Genomic DNA, 16371 nt, shown 5'->3' with positions numbered 1-16371 from the left:
TCATTTCACTTCTCAAATATCACTGTGTGTGTCTCCTATATGATATATTTAACTGACATTTTTTATCGTAACAACCAACGATTTATACAGGAAAATCATGACGATTAGCAAGGTTGCCCAAACTTTCGCATCCCACTGTATTTGATTCATGTAGAATCAATGTGGATTCAGATACAACTTAATAAAAAAATAAAAAAATAATGAATTTCAAGTGGAGCTCTGCTTTTCTTGTCTTTATCCACCTCCCGACCGCTGTACGCACCGATGCGTCCGGGAGGTGGTTGTTTAGTTCCTCCTGGACGCATCGGCGCGTCCTCTCGCGAGACGCGAGATTACGTCACAGCCGGCCCGCGCATGCGCATCGCGGGCCGGCATTTCGCAGAAGACTATTTCGTCAGCAGCCTGCCGGCCACGATCATTGGCTGGCAGGCTGCTGATTTTTAAAAAAAACAATCAGCAGCCATATAACCCCACATATTAGTAAATATGATGGGGTTATATGGCTGCTGTGCTCCTCTGCTCCTTCTTTTGGTCGGTTGGTTCCAGCAGAGGAGCAGAGGAGCACATCATTACTGTGAGTACCCACCACACCACATTTAGCCCCCAGATCACCTCAATTAACCCTTTGATCACCCCTTTTATCCCCCCCTGTCAATCACTAGTGAAAGGAAAAAAGTGATCAGTGCAAACTGTCACTTTTTTTTTTCACTGTTATTGACCGTTAGGTTTTAGGTATAGTTTAGGTCCCTTGGTTAGGTAGTTAGCGATCAGTTAGCGCCCAGCCCACCGCACCGCAGTCCGTTATTCGCTGATTAGCGTATCGCTAATCAGCATTTGTACTTTTATAGTATCTGAAAGTGATCAAAACTGATCACGGTCAGATCTATAATAGTACTAGTGTCACTTTAGTTCGCCCTCCACCCAAAACGCAGTGTTTGCCCGATCAGGCCTGATCGGTCGCCCACACGTGCGTTTGCCCACGCCCGCCCCACCGCAGTGACAAAAATTTTTTTTTTTTTGATCACTGCACATTCACTTTACACGCACTGTGGCGATAAAAAAATCCGTTTGATATTTTTTATCAACCGCAGCAGCCTCCGGTACTTCGCTAGCCTCCCATTTGTAAGACAGGCTTGCTTTTTTTTTCTTGGGTAGTCTCAGGGAATACCCCGAAATTTAGTTGCCCACATGTCTAACAGGGGGTATTCTTCTGAAGAGGCCTACAGGCTTCTGACCCAGTCGGATGAGGAGTGGGAACCCTCATCTGATGAATCCAGCGGGTCAGAATACGAACCTGTAGAAAGCAGTGGCTCTCTGACCCAAAGTTCGGACGAGGAGGCTGAGGTCCCTGATAGCACCAGGCGTACCCGGCCCCGTGTCGCTAGACCGCAGGTTGCGCAGGATCCGCTTCAAGAGCAGCAGAGTGGGGCTGGTGCTGTCGGATTACGTGGTGAGGCATACACCAGCAGCCCAGCCCTTCCTGGACCTAGTACCAGCACTGCCGTACAACCTGGTGAAGTAGCGAGCACCAGAAGGGCAGTTGAAGCTGGTACGGTGGCACGTGCAGTAGTGACCCCGTCGCAGCCACCGCAAAGACGTGCCCGTAGAGCCCCTAGAATCCCAGAGGTGCTGGCAAACCCTGATTGGCAGTCCCCAACTTCAGCCGCACCCGTAGTTTTCCCTTTCACCGCCCAGTCTGGAGTTCGGGTTGAGACGGCTCAGATCGGTTCGGCCCTGGGATTTTTTGAGCTGTTCTTGACTGCGGAGCTTTTAGACTTAGTCGTGGCAGAGACAAACAGGTATGCCACACAATTTATCACCGCTAACCCGGAAAGCTTTTATGCCCAGCCTTTCCGGTGGAAACCAGTCCAAGTTTCCGAATTTAAAACTTTTCTGGGCCTCCTCCTCAACATGGGCCTGACAAAAAAGCATGAATTGAGGTCATATTGGTCCACGAACCCGATTCATCACATGCCCATGTTCTCTGCTGCTATGTCCAGGACACGATTTGAGGTCATCCTGCGTTTCCTGCACTTTAGCGACAACACCGCCTCCCGTCCAAGGGGCCACCCTGCTTTTGACCGGCTCCACAAAATTCGGCCCCTCATAGACCATTTCAACCAGAAATTTGCAGATTTGTATACCCCTGAGCAAAACATCTGCATAGACGAGTCCCTAATACATTTTACCGGGCGCCTTGGCTTCAAACAATACATCCCAAGCAAGCGCGCCCGGTATGGGGTCAAATTGTATAAGCTCTGTGAAAGGGCCACAGGCTATACCCAAAAATTTCGAATCTATGAGGGAAAAGATCAGACCCTGGAGCCGGTCGGTTGCCCTGACTACCTGGGGAGCAGTGGGAAGACAGTTTGGGACTTGGTGTCACCCTTATTCGGCAAGGGGTACCATCTTTATGTGGACAATTTCTACACAAGTGTGGCCCTCTTTAGGCATTTGTTTCTAGAACGGATTGGCGCCTGTGGTACCGCGCAAACTAGTCGCGCGGGCTTCCCCCAACAGCTCGTTAGCACCCGTCTTGCAAGGGGGCAGAGGGCCGCACTGTGTAACGAAGAACTGCTCGCGGTGAAATGGAGAGACAAGCGTGACGTTTACATGCTCTCCTCCATTCACGCAGACACGACAATACAAATTGAGCGAGCAACCCGTGTCATTGAAAAGCCCCTCTCAGTCCACGACTATAACCTCCACATGGGAGGGGTGGACTTCAATGACCAGATGTTGTCTCCGTATTTAGTTTCCCGACGCACCAGACGCTGGTATAAGAAGGTGTCTGTATATTTAATTCAATTGGCTCTGTACAATAGTTTTGTTCTCTACAGTAAGGCTGGGAGAACTGGATCCTTCCTCAAATTTCAGGAAGAGATCATCGCGAACCTCCTGTATCCAGGAGGTTCCGTGGCCCCATCCACCAGTGTAGTTAGCCGTCTACACGAGCGACACTTCCCCAGTGTCGTTGCTGGTACCTCAAACCGACCGCCACCCCGAAAAAAATGTCGTGTCTGTAGCAGGAGTGGAATAAGGCGTGACACCCGCTATTTCTGTCCTGACTGTCCCGACCACCCTGCCCTATGCTTAGGGGAGTGTTTCCGAAAGTACCACACACAGGTACACCTAGCATAGGGATCACATCTCACCAGGATAGGCACACAGGGCTATTAGGGCCCATTCACTCACAGCTGCTGCAAACGTCTCCTTTCACATGGGACAAAGTGCATAACGCACTTCGCCACATCTTTGGGCGATTTGCGCTTTGCACATTGACCCATGGGGAAGGAGAGGTTTGTTCTATAAAGGTAAAAAAAAAAAAAAAAAAAAAAAAAAAAAAAAAACAGGTAAGCAAACAGGTTAATGTTTAGTTCCAAAAGTTAAAGTTACATGTTCTGTTCCAAAGTTAATAAAATTATTGCGTTGTGGCCTGGTTTTTTCTTTTTTTTTTTTTTTGTCTTTTTACCTTCCAGGTGGACCAACCGATCTACTAGCTGCAGCACCGATGTGCATTCTGACAGAAGCATTGCGCTGCTGTCAGATTACACGCAAGTCGGTGTATGCGGCGCTGCAAGACGGGATTTTCTCCTCTGCAGTGACAGATACGTTTGCCAAGGCATACGAGCTGAGGAGGAGGCGGCGTTCCTATGCTTTGGCAAGCACTTTGTATATATATATATATATATATATATATAATAAAAAAAAATCCCGGCAATGATTTATTCATCCACATCGATTGATGCGAATGGAGAAATCTGGTTTGCCAGGGCATACGAGCTAAGTGGGTATGGATGTAGGGCGGAGCTCCTATGTCCTGGCAGACGCCTTTCCCCTCCATTTTTTTTTTTTGGCAGAGATTTTTTCATCCACATTGATCGATGCGAATGAAGAAATCTGTGCCGTTCATTTTTTTCTTTCAGCCCAGAGGCTGAACGGAAAAAAAAATCTCATTACCTGTATGCTCAATATAAGGAGAATAGCAGAAACTCCTAATGCTGGCCATACATGTAATGATTGCGGAGACCCTCAAATGCCAGGGCAGTACAAACACCCCACAACTGACCCCATTTTGGAAAGAAGACACCCCAAGGTATTTGCTGAGGGGCATATTGAGTCCATGAAAGATTGAAATTTTTGTCCTAAGTTAGCGGAAAGTGAGACTTTGTGAGAAAAAACAAAAAAAAAATCAATTTCCGCTAACTTATGCGAAAAAAAAAATAATTCGATGAACTTGCCAGGCCCCTCATTGGATACCTTGGGGTGTCTTCTTTCCAAAGTGGGGTCACATGTGGGGTATTTATACTGCCCTGGCTTTTTAGGGGCCCTAAAGCGTGAGAAGAAGTTGGGCCCCTTTGCGCATCTAGGCTGCAAAAAAGTGTGACACATCTGGTATCGCCGTACTCAGAAGAAGTTGGGGAATGTGTTTTGGGGTGTCATTTTACATATACCCATGCTGGGTGAGAAAAATATCTTGGTCAAATGCCAACTTTGTATAAAAAAATGGGAAAAGTTGTCGTTTGCCAAGATATTTCTCTCACCCAGCATGGGTATATGTAAAATGGCACCCCAAAACACATTCCCCAACTTCTCCTGAGTACGGCGATACCAGATGTGTCACACTTTTTTGCTGCCAAGGTGGGCAAAGGGGCACATATTCCAAAGTGCACCTTTCGGATTTTGCAGGCCATTTTTTACACATTTTGATTGCAAAGTACTTCTCACACATATGGGCCCCTAAATTGCCAGGGCAGTATAAATACCCCACAAGTGACCCCATTATGGAAAGAAGACACCCCAAGGTATTCCGTGAGGGGCATGGTGAGTTCCTAGAATTTTTTATTTTTTGTCGCAAGTTAGTGGAATATGAGACTTTGTAAGAAAAAAATAAAAATAAAAAATCATCATCATTTTCCGCTAACTTGTGACAAAAAAAAAAAATTCTAGGAACTCGCAGTGCCCCTCACGGAATACCTTAGGGTGTCTTCTTTCCAAAATGGGGTCACTTGTGGCGTAGTTATACTGCCCTGGCAATTTAGGGGCCCAAATGTGTGAGAAGTACCTTGCAATCAAAATGTGTAAAAAATGCCCTGCAAAATCCGAAAGGTGCACTTTGGAATATGTGCCCCTTTGCCCACCTTGGCAGCAAAAAAGTGTGACACATCTGGTATCGCCGTACTCAGGAGAAGTTGGGGAATGTGTTTTGGGGTGTCATTTTACATATACCCATGCTGGGTGAGAAAAATATCTTGGTCAAATGCCAACTTTGTATAAAAAAATGGGAAAAGTTGTCGTTTGCCAAGATATTTCTCTCACCCAGCATGGGTATATGTAAAATAACACCCCAAAACACATTCCCCAACTTCTCCTGAGTACGGCGATACCAGATGTGTGACACTTTTTTGATGCCAAGGTGGGCAAAGGGGCGCATATTCCAAAGTGCACCTTTCGTATTTCACCGGTCATTTTTTACAGATTTTGATTGCAAAGTACTTCTCACACATATGGGCCCCTAAATTGCCAGGGCAGTATAACTACGCCACAAGTGACCCCATTTTGGAAAGAAGACACCCCAAGGTATTCTGTGAGGGGCATGGCGAGTTCCTAGAATTTTTTATTTTTTGTTGCAAGTTAGTGGAATATGAGACTTTGTAAGGAAAAAAGAGAAAAAAAAAAAAATCATCATTTTCCGCTAACTTGTGACAAAAAATAAAAAATTCTAGGAACTCGCCATGCCCCTCACGGAATACCTTAGGGTGTCTTCTTTCCAAAATGGGGTCACTTGTGGCGTAGTTATACTGCCCTGGCTTTTTAGGGGCCCAAATGTGTGAGAAGTACCTTGCAATCAAAATGTGTAAAAAATGCCCTGCAAAATCCGAAAGGTGCACTTTGGAATATGTGCCCCTTTGCCCACCTTGGCAGCAAAGAAGTGTGACACATCTGGTATCGCCGTACTCAGGAGAAGTTGGGGAATGTGTTTTGGGGTGTCATTTTACATATACCCATGCTGGGTGAGAAAAATATCTTGGTCAAATGCCAACTTTGTATAAAAAAATGGGAAAAGTTGTCTTTTGCCAAGATATTTCTCTCACCCAGCATGGGTATATGTAAAATGACACCCCAAAACACATTCCCCAACTTCTCCTGAGTACGGCGATACCACATGTGTGACACTTTTTTGCTGCCAAGGTGGGCAAAGGGGCGCATATTCCAAAGTGCACCTTTCGGATTTCACCGGTCATTTCTTACACATTTTGATTGCAAAGTTCTTCTCACACATTTGGGCCCCTAAATTGCCAGGGCAGTATAACTACCCCACAAGTGACCCCATTTTGGAAAGAAGACACCCCAAGGTATTCTGTGAGGGGCATGGTGAGTTCCTAGAATTTTTTATTTTTTGTCGCAAGTTAGTGGAATATGAGACTTTGTAAGAAAAAAATAAAATAAAAAAATCATCATCATTTTCCGCTAACTTGTGACAAAAAATAAAAAGTTCTATGAACTCACTATGCCCATCAGCGAATACCTTAGGGTGTCTACTTTCCGAAATGGGGTCATTTGTAGGGTAGTTATACTGTTTGGGCATTGTACAACCTCAGGAAACATGACAGGTGCTCAGAAAATCAGAGCCGTTTCAAAAAGCGGAAATTCACATTTTTGTACCATAGTTTGTAAATGCTATAACTTTTACCCAAACCATTTTTTTTTTGCCCAAACATTTTTTTTTTATCAAAGACGTGTAGAACTATAAATGTAGTGAAAAATTTATATATGGATGTCGTTTTTTTTGCAAAATTTCACAGCTGAAAGTGAAAAATGTCATTTTTTTGCAAAAAAATCGTTATATTTTGATTAATAACAAAAAAAGTAAAAATGTCAGCAGCAATAAAATACCACCAAATGAAAGCTCCATTAGTGAGAAGAAAAGGAGGTAAAATTCATTTGGGTGGTAAGTTGCATGACCGAGCGATAAACGGTGAAAGGAGTGTAGTGCCGAAGTGTAAAAAGTGGCCTGGTCATGAAGGGGGTTTCACCTAGCGGGGCTGAAGTGGTTATATTGTCCACACAGTGCACAAATTGGGAATACTGGGAGATAGGATCTCTGAAGCTCCAGAACTGTAATTGGAGCTCAGAGTATACAAACTTAAAAAAAAAAAATTTTAATAATGCAATTTCCTTATTTACATCCAAAACAGGTCAATGATGTCATTACCAATCTGCCAGTGACACTGTTAGATGGAAAGATCTCAGCCGGTATCAGTGGTCTTAATGCTGTGATACATACAGACTTTGGCCTCCAGGTGACTTATGAATATAACTGGCACGTGGTAGTCACACTCTCCAGCAGCTACTACGGCCTTACGCAGGGTCTCTGTGGAAACTTCAACCAAAAAATAGGAGATGAGTTGATAACGGCAGACAACAAAGCTGTCACCTCCATTATAGACTGGGCCAAGAGTTGGAAAGTCAATGATAGAGATCCCTTCTGCTTTGACTACTGTCCTGGACTCAACTGCCCAACCTGTGATGATGCCAAGAAGAACCAGTATGGAGATGACAAGAAATGTGGTCTTATTAGAAAAGTTGCAGATGGACCCTTCAGGGAGTGTCACCAGAAAGTTAACCCAGACAATTTCTTTGATAGCTGTTTGTACGATGTTTGCATTAATGGCGGTGCTAACCAGTTCTTGTGCCAAGCCCTCAGTGCTTACGCCAGCACCTGCAGGAAACAAGGAGCTAAAATATATGATTGGAGAACACCATCAGGATGTGGTGAGTAAGGAACACAAGATAAAGCAAAGATGTATCTCAGTTCTGTAGGCAGGTATGCAGCTTTCGTTTTTCTCTTTTTATTTCTCTATTGGTGGGTCTTCAGTCTCCACGTCCCAATGTAACAGCCTATTGCGTTCCATCCCGACAATCGGCTGCCTGTTAAGTGGAGTTGAAGCACTGCATTAGGATGTGCTTGCATGGCTGCAGGCTGTGAGAAGGGATGAAGTGGCCATACAGTATTGAGATCAACATTCTGTACACATCACTATTGTGATTTATGTGCAGCTAGAAACTCCATAGAATTAATTGGAGCTGTGACTCCTCCTTCTTCCTGATTGAAGTCTATAGGAGTGATGGAAAGAGTTGACCAAGCAGCACATAGACACCTCTCCATTGAATTTCATTGAGACAGTACCTGCACCAGTTTGAGAAATACTCTTTAGGCTATCATGCTGAGGTTATGACTATGTATTTACCCCAATGTTATTTTATCTACAGTTATGCCCTGTCGTCCAAACAGTCATTATGAGTTCTGTGGAAATGCCTGCCCGGCTACTTGTACTGATCGCTCTGATCCATCACGATGCATCGATGACTGTGTGGAGACCTGCCAGTGTAATGATGGCTTTGTCCTTAGTGGTGACACATGTGTTCCCACAACAGGTTGTGGCTGCTTTTACAATGGTGCCTACTACCAAGCAAACCAAGAATTCTGGGCTGATGACAACTGCCGTACGCTATGTAAATGTGATCCAAGTGTTGGCATGGTGGTCTGCAAGCAGAGCAGCTGTAAAGCCGGTGAAAGGTGCATGCTAAATAATGGTGTTAGAAGCTGTGAACCCGTTAGCTTCTCCACATGTACAGGCTCTGGAGATCCACACTATACAACCTTTGATGGCAAAAAATATGACTTTATGGGTACCTGCGTATACCAATTAGTTGGTGTGACCTCCGCTAACCCATCAATACCTCGTTTTAAGGTCACAGTGCAGAATAATAACCGTGGTGGAAACAAAGCAGTATCCTACACAAAATTGGTTACGCTGGAGGTTTATGATATGGTATTGACTCTAAACATGGACTACCCTCGTCGTATTTTGGTGTGTATGGAGTCAATATTCTCCTTTTATTAATATTATTCTATAATTTACAGATATTTGGGTTTTCTAAAGCAGAGTCCGGTGGGATCTTATATGAAGTGTGTATGCTCATAATTTATCAGAGGCTAGACATTTACAGATGTAGCAGAGTTAACAGTCACACACGTTTAGTAATGTGATAACTCACCAAGTGTGACTGTTAGCGCTGCACCATCTGTAAGTAAAGGTCCATTAAAGACATCACACCTGTTATAATCCAGATGATCAGGACTAAAGTTTTTTTGCATTGGCTTTATTTTTCAGATCGATGGAGTGGTTACATCTCTTCCATTTTACTTCCAAACTAACAAAGTTTTAGCCTACAACAGTGGCAGCCAAGGAATCATAAAAACAGATTTTTATGTCACCATCACATTTGACTGGAACAGCTATGTGGCAGTGACCGTACCCAGTACCTATCAAAATGCTCTTGGTGGTTTGTGTGGCAATTATAACAAAAATCCAAATGATGACTTCATCATGAAGGATGGAAGATCAACTTTGAATGCTGTTCAGTTTGGTAACAGTTGGAAAGTAGGTGATGTCCCTGGCTGTTCACCAGAGTGTACAGGAAGCTGTCCTCTATGTTCTGAAGCCCAAAAACAACAGTACAAGACAGAGAAATACTGTGGGTTAATTAATAAGCCCAATGGGCCATTCAGTCAATGCTACACAATTGTTGACCTAAACCCTCTCTTTAATGATTGTATTTTTGATGCCTGCCAATACCAAGGACACCCATCATCCTTCTGTAGTGTCATTGCTCTCTATGTGGCTGCTTGTCAGGCAGCTGGTGTCAAGTTACAAGAATGGAGATCGCCATCTTTCTGCTGTAAGTTCTTTCCAACTATCAAATGTTTTTGCTATTCTAGCCATAGACTTGTCTTTGCTGCTGGCACACCATTCCTGGTAGAGATACTGACTTCCATTCACTTTCCTTCTAGGTTTATCCTGCCCAGCAAATAGCCACTATGAATTGTGTGGAAATTCCTGCCCCGTCACTTGCCAAGGGTTGTCCTCACCAACTGGTTGTGACTCACCATGTAAGGAAGGTTGCTACTGTGATGATGGATACATCATGAGTGGTCACAAATGCGTTCCTGTTGCTGACTGCGGTTGTGTATATCAAGATAGATATTATCAGAAGAATGAGATCTTCTTTCCCAAGGGTCAGTGCAGTGAGAAGTGCCAGTGCGGTGCTGAAGGCATTGTCAGATGTAAATCAGAAGCCTGTGGACCTGAAGAAGAATGCAAATTAGTCAATGGAGTTTGGGGATGCCAAGCAAAAGAGTATGGATGGTGTGTGGCTTCAGGAGATCCACACTACACCTCTTTTGACGGCCTCAAATTCGACTTCCAAGGTACTTGCACATACACTTTTGCAAAGGTTGTTGAGGATGACCCTTGTTTGGTGAAGTTCTCTATTGCTGTTGAAAATGAAAGCTATGGAAACGGTAAAGTTGCTGTGACAAGGCTTGTGGTGGTGTCTGTATATGGTTACACGATAGCCATTGAAAGAAACATGAGATCGAAAGTCAAGGTCAGTATCATTGTTTACATATGAGGTCTGATACCTACATACTTATTCTTGAACATAATAGTCATCATATTTTCTGTATGTTTGTCTTAGGTTGATGGAGAGCTCATCAAACTTCCACTGGTGTTAGGTGATGACAATATTCTAGTCAATCAAGAAGGAAACAATGTTATCTTGCAAACAGACTTTGGTCTGAAGATTCTTTATGATACCATTTACCATGTGGTCCTTAGTATTCCAAGCACTTACCGTGACAAGATGGGTGGCCTCTGTGGCAACTTCAATGGTAACAAAAATGATGAATTCCAGCTTCCCAACAAACAGATTGTCAAGAATGTGAATGTGTTTGGGTTCTCCTGGAAAGTTAACATTGCCGGAGTGAAGTGCAGTGATGGGTGTAATGAAGGAGAGTGTCCAGTATGTGCAGAGACCAAGCTTCAACCTTTCAAGGCCACATCTTCTTGCGGTATGATCACAAACCCATCTGGGCCATTTAGATCATGTCATTCAAAGATCAACCCAGATGCATATTTCAACGACTGCATCTATGACTCCTGTGCTGTTGATGGAAAAGATGAAATTCTGTGCAAGAGCCTCCAGGCCTATGCAGCTGCTTGTCAGACTGTTGGAGTTACTATTGGCTCTTGGAGAACCCCAGCATTCTGTCGTAAGTATTTTTTATTTAATTTTTTTTTTTTTTTTTTTTTTCTTTTTTTTTCTTTGACACCAAATGAATGATAATCAATAATGTCACAGATCTAGTCTGTGTAAAGCCCCGACGCGTTTCCCCCACCGTGTGGGATCATCAGGGGGTGGATACATATAAGATAAATCATCAATAAGGATAATAAGGAAAAAACCATGTCAGACGGGTGGAGACCCAAACAATGTTTTTTTTTTTTTTTATTTTTTTTTTTTTTTTATTGGGAAAACTTCAAAACATTTACAGTAAAAAAGAAAAGTTTTTACAATCTCTCAATTCTTAGTGACCCAACTAATTATATATAAATATGATTATAAATATATTCAGCTAATCTTTTCATAGCGTTTAGAAAACCCTCCCCTCCCTCCCCCCCAATTTGTGGTGCGTCAAAGTAGGACCCCTGTACATAATACAACCTGACCTCAGCTAATCAGTCCTCCAACCACTCCATATCCTACTCCACTGGTACTCAATTTCCCTCCGTCTGTATATTATTTTCTCGTAGTTCTTTACCTTATCAATTAAGTTTGACCATGTATTTATATCTGGAATGGATCGGGCAAACCAGGTCCGACTGATCAGAACTCTAGCCAACATCAGTATTCTACTCAGGAAGATCTTTTGATACTTATGATTTTTTAGTTTGGAAAGATCATTAAGAACAAATACTTGTGGTTCAAAAGGGATTCGAATCTTTAGTTTACACATAATACAATTATTGATACCATTCCAGTAATTTATAAGTTTTGGACAGGTCCATATCATATGGAGAAAGTCCGCTCCCACAGTGTCACATTTGGGACAATTGGACGTAACTCTTAACCCACATTTATTCATCCAAAAGGGAGTGATATATAATCTGTGACAAATATAGAATTGTATTAGAACATGGTTAAAGTTCTGGGACAATAAAGATAAATTCCCAAAAATATTCTCCCACCCTTCTCCCTGTAAATTCGGACAGTCCACCTCCCAAAGTTTTTGTCCTGGTGAATGTATATCACTAAACCGTGCCTTAACTAATAACTTATATATATTTGAAATTTTTATTCTAGAAAGTGTGCCCCCTACCCAATCATTCAGAAAGGATAAATTATCTATATCCAACAGCCGCTTATCATCCAGGCTAGATAGTACAGATCGCAATTGAAAGTACCTAAACCATGAAAGATTTTTTATATTATGTGTCATTTCTATATAAGGTTTAATTTCTCTATTTTTAACTACCTGTGAAATATATAAAATTTTGTTCTTCTGCCAAAATTTGTCGGCTGCAATTTCATCCAGCCTTTGTAAATATAAATTGTGCCAAAGAGGCGTAAATGTGAGTGAACCCTTAACCTTCAACCATGTCCTAATTGTAGCCCACACTCTAAGGAGTAATTTTATAGTTTCTCTATAGCCTTGCTCATAACTCTTCAATAAACCAGATTCCAACAAGGTAAAGATGTTATTGTGAGCATAGCTAGCTACCAACTTCCCCAACAATGCACTGTTCTCTGCTTCATAGCACATCAATAACTGGGCTGCAATAAAATACCCCTTAAAGTAGGGGAGATTTAAACCCCCGCAATCCACTGATTTATACAAATATTCCAACTTAATTCGCACTCGCTTTCTTCCCCATATTAGGTCATTTATTATTCTTTCCATAAGTTTAAAATATTTGTCTTGTATCCAAATAGGTGTATTCCTGAGCACGTAAAGAAATTGTGGTAATATCACCATTTTAACTAGTGAAACTCGATCAGCTCTGGATAGGGGAAGTTTCAGCCAGATTCCTATTTTAGCTCTAATCTTTACCATGATGGGGATCAAATTAAGTTCTACAAAGTTTTCAACCCTAGATGATATAATCAAACCCAAATACTGAAAAGTATCAACAATATCCAACTGAGTAACAGGAACCTCTTTCTGTGGCAGGGGGTCTATTGGGAGCAGACTAGTCTTGGCCCAGTTTATAAGAAGACCAGACACCTCACCAAATACTTTAACCATTTGAATAATCCTAGGGAGAGTAGTTTCCGTATGATCTATAAAAAACAGAACATCATCTGCGTATAATGAGATGCGGTCTTGTGTTCCTAGCGTACCAAATCCTTTGACCTGATCGTCCTGCCTGATGGCCATCGCAAGGGGTTCAATATATATATCGAATAGTAAGGGAGATAATGGGCAACCCTGACGGGTGCCTCTGTTTAACTCGATACTACTACTCAAAATTCCATTAAGACTCAATTTAGCCCTTGGAGATCCATACAATACCCTAAGAGTGCGTATAAACCTTTCTCCAAAGCCCATCCTAGCAAGAACCTTCCAGAGGAAACGCCACTCCACCCTGTCAAAGGCCTTAGAGGCATCCAATGACAGGATGGAGCGGGCGGTCCCCCCAGGGGCCTGGATATTAGAAAAGAGCCGATGTAAATTATGATGTGTGCCCTTATTTTTAATAAAACCGCTCTGATCCGGATGGATTATGGAGGAGACGACCCCAGAAAGCCTTGTAGCAAGGACCCTCGCCAAAAGCTTTACATCTGCATTAAGCAGTGAAATTGGTCTATAGGATTCTAAATCTAGAGGGTCCTTGCCTTTTTTTGGAATTAGTATCACTGTAGCCTCCATCATTGAGTCTGGCAACATCCCATCCTCCATTGATTCGGCAAAAACCTCCAATAATCTAGGAAGAATACAGTCCCCGTATTTACTATAAAATTCATATGGAAGCCCGTCTGAACCAGGAGTAGAATTAGCTGAACATAATTTAATAGCTCCCTCAAGTTCATGAATTGAGATCTCCAGTTCTAATGCTTTCTTTTGCATCTCAGTGATAGTTGGAAAGTTGATCCTATCTAGATAAAAATCTATCTTATCATCTGTAATATTAGAATCAGCCTTGTACAAATCTAGAAAATAATCAACAAAGGCCTTCTCCACCGGACCCTGTCCAGAAACTATCCTACCATCCCTCATTCGAACCTTGTCTAAATGTTTTTTGGGTTGTTGATTGGAGATTACTCTAGAAAGGAGTCTACCGGGTCGCCCAGACTCTGAAAAATATTTTTGCCCTTTAAAAAAGAGATTCTGTTGAGCTTTATCCAGTAGAAAATTAGCATATATTTGTGTGGCTTTTTGCATATTTTCCCTATTATTCTCCGTCTTATTTATATGGAAGGATTCTGTCGCTGACACTACATGTTTTTCTAGATTTTTCTGTTTTTTTCCATATTCCCTTCTAAGATTCGTGATATTACTAACCATCAATCCCCTCATGTACGCCTTAAAGGTATCCCATACCACTTGAATTTTTGCTGAGCCGTAGTTAATATCCCAGAATCGGCCTATATCATTTCGAATTATTTCATGTGTCTTTATAACTGATAGCCAGTAAGGGTTTAGTCTAAAGGGCGGTCTTGGTGTATATCTTTCCGGAGACAAGCATAATTCTAGTACTAACGGGGAATGGTCAGATATTGACCTTGTTTCATATTTCATTCGTTTTATCAATTTCACATATTTACTATTTATCAATACAAGGTCTATTCTGGACAACGATTTACCTGCTTTACTAAAGCATGAAAAAACCCTTTTCCCCTGTCCCAGATATTCCCAAGCGTCCTCAAATCCAGCCTCCAGACAAAACCGTGCGAGGGGAGACCCCTGGACCGGACTGTCACTCTTAGCACTCATAGAGACCCTGTCACGTAGAGGATCGATGACACAGATAAAATCGCCAATAATCAGTGTTGGACATTCTGGCCATTTATCCATAAATAATAAAAGAGAATTAAGAACCAAAAGAGAAAATGGCGGAGGGATATAGACAAAGGCCAAAATACATAACTCTCCCCCTAACCTGCAATATAAAAAAATAAATCTCCCCTGTTGGTCGACAGAGGATGCCTCACAAACGAAGTCAATAAGTCTGTGTATCAACACCGTAACACCTCTCGAGTAGTTGGAGAGGGTAGAATGATACCTATACACAGCCCATCCCCTGTCGACCATTCTAGTGGTCTCCTCAGTGAGATGGGTCTCTAACAGGCATACTATTGCTGGTAAATGGGCCTGAGTCAGGTCAAAAACCGCTTGTCTCTTACCTCTTTCCCCCAAACCCCGTACATTCCAAGCTAAAATTCTGATCATCGTCATTAACAATGGTTAAATGGGGGATCCGGAGAGAGGGAAAGAGGAAAAAACAAGAAGAAAAAAAATTAGTAAACCAAAAAAAGGGGAACCACATCCACTTTGACGCACCACAACCCAACCCCCCCCCCCCTCACCCCCCTCCCACAAACAATCCACCACATATGGTAGTAGATTTCTTTCCTATGACCAACCCCCGACCCTCCCCCCACTCAGCCACCCCCACACCGCCAATAAGAAGCAAAGAAAACTACATTTAGGGGTATAAGCCCCTTATAATACTAATTATTCCCGCCAGATCATAACCCAATTGTATCATCGATTGTTTCGATCAAGCCAATCCGCGGCTTCTTCTGCGGTGTCAAAAAAAAGGGTTTTATCATCAAAAACAATCCGCAATTTGGCCGGGAATATAAGAGAATATTTAATATCCCTTTCTCTTAGCTTCTTTTTAACAGTCATAAATGTGCGTCTCTCTTCTTGTATTTCTTTCGAAAAATCAGGAAAAAAGGCCAGTCTAATCCCATTGTACACAACCGGTGAGGATTCCCTCGCCCTTCTCAGGAGGACATCTCTGTCCCCTGTAGTCAATATCTTAGCCAGGATTGTCCGAGGTTGTCTCCCTGGAATTGGTTTTCCTCCTGGGACCCGATGAGCTCTTTCAATCATGAAAAGAGAAGAAAATGACTCTTTACCAAAGTTCTCAAGAATTAATTTCTGTATGAATTGGGTTGGATTTTTCTCTTCCACACCCTCTGGAATCCCTATTATTCTCACGTTGTATTTTCGTGACCTATCCTCCAGGTCCACTACCTTTTTCTTCAGGAGATTATATTCCACTTTAAGTGTAGACAGTTCCGTATTTATTTTTTTGGATTCGTTCTGTATAAGGGTGACGGAATTTTCAAGGGTATTGACTCTGTCTCGCATTTTAGACAAATCATCTTTTATTAATCCCACATCAACTTGAATAAACCCAAGTTGGGTTGTAACCGCCTGTATTAAATCCCCGTTCTGTTTAACCGCTAGGAGTATTTCTTCCAGCGGGGAAGAGTTATCATTAGGGATTGCTT

The 16371-nt window shown here is 42.5% G+C and overlaps 1 protein-coding gene across 1 annotated transcript in view; it reads left to right on the top strand.

Moving 5' to 3' along the window:
* The window catches only part of LOC122926344 (IgGFc-binding protein-like), a 205581-nt gene that overhangs the window by 83477 nt on the left and 105733 nt on the right, over window positions 1–16371 (top strand). Inside the window, exons 12-16 of the mRNA XM_044277718.1 lie at window positions 7200–7776; window positions 8275–8876; window positions 9180–9747; window positions 9860–10455; window positions 10546–11119. Coding sequence (XP_044133653.1) covers window positions 7200–7776; window positions 8275–8876; window positions 9180–9747; window positions 9860–10455; window positions 10546–11119 — 2917 coding nt within the window. The remainder of the gene's footprint in view (window positions 1–7199; window positions 7777–8274; window positions 8877–9179; window positions 9748–9859; window positions 10456–10545; window positions 11120–16371) is intronic.

This window comes from Bufo gargarizans, chromosome 2 (genome assembly GCF_014858855.1).
Source record: "Bufo gargarizans isolate SCDJY-AF-19 chromosome 2, ASM1485885v1, whole genome shotgun sequence".
Taxonomy (NCBI): domain Eukaryota; kingdom Metazoa; phylum Chordata; class Amphibia; order Anura; family Bufonidae; genus Bufo; species Bufo gargarizans.
The sequence above is the reverse complement of the archived record's forward strand: the minus strand, read 5'-3'. Positions and strand labels throughout refer to the sequence as shown.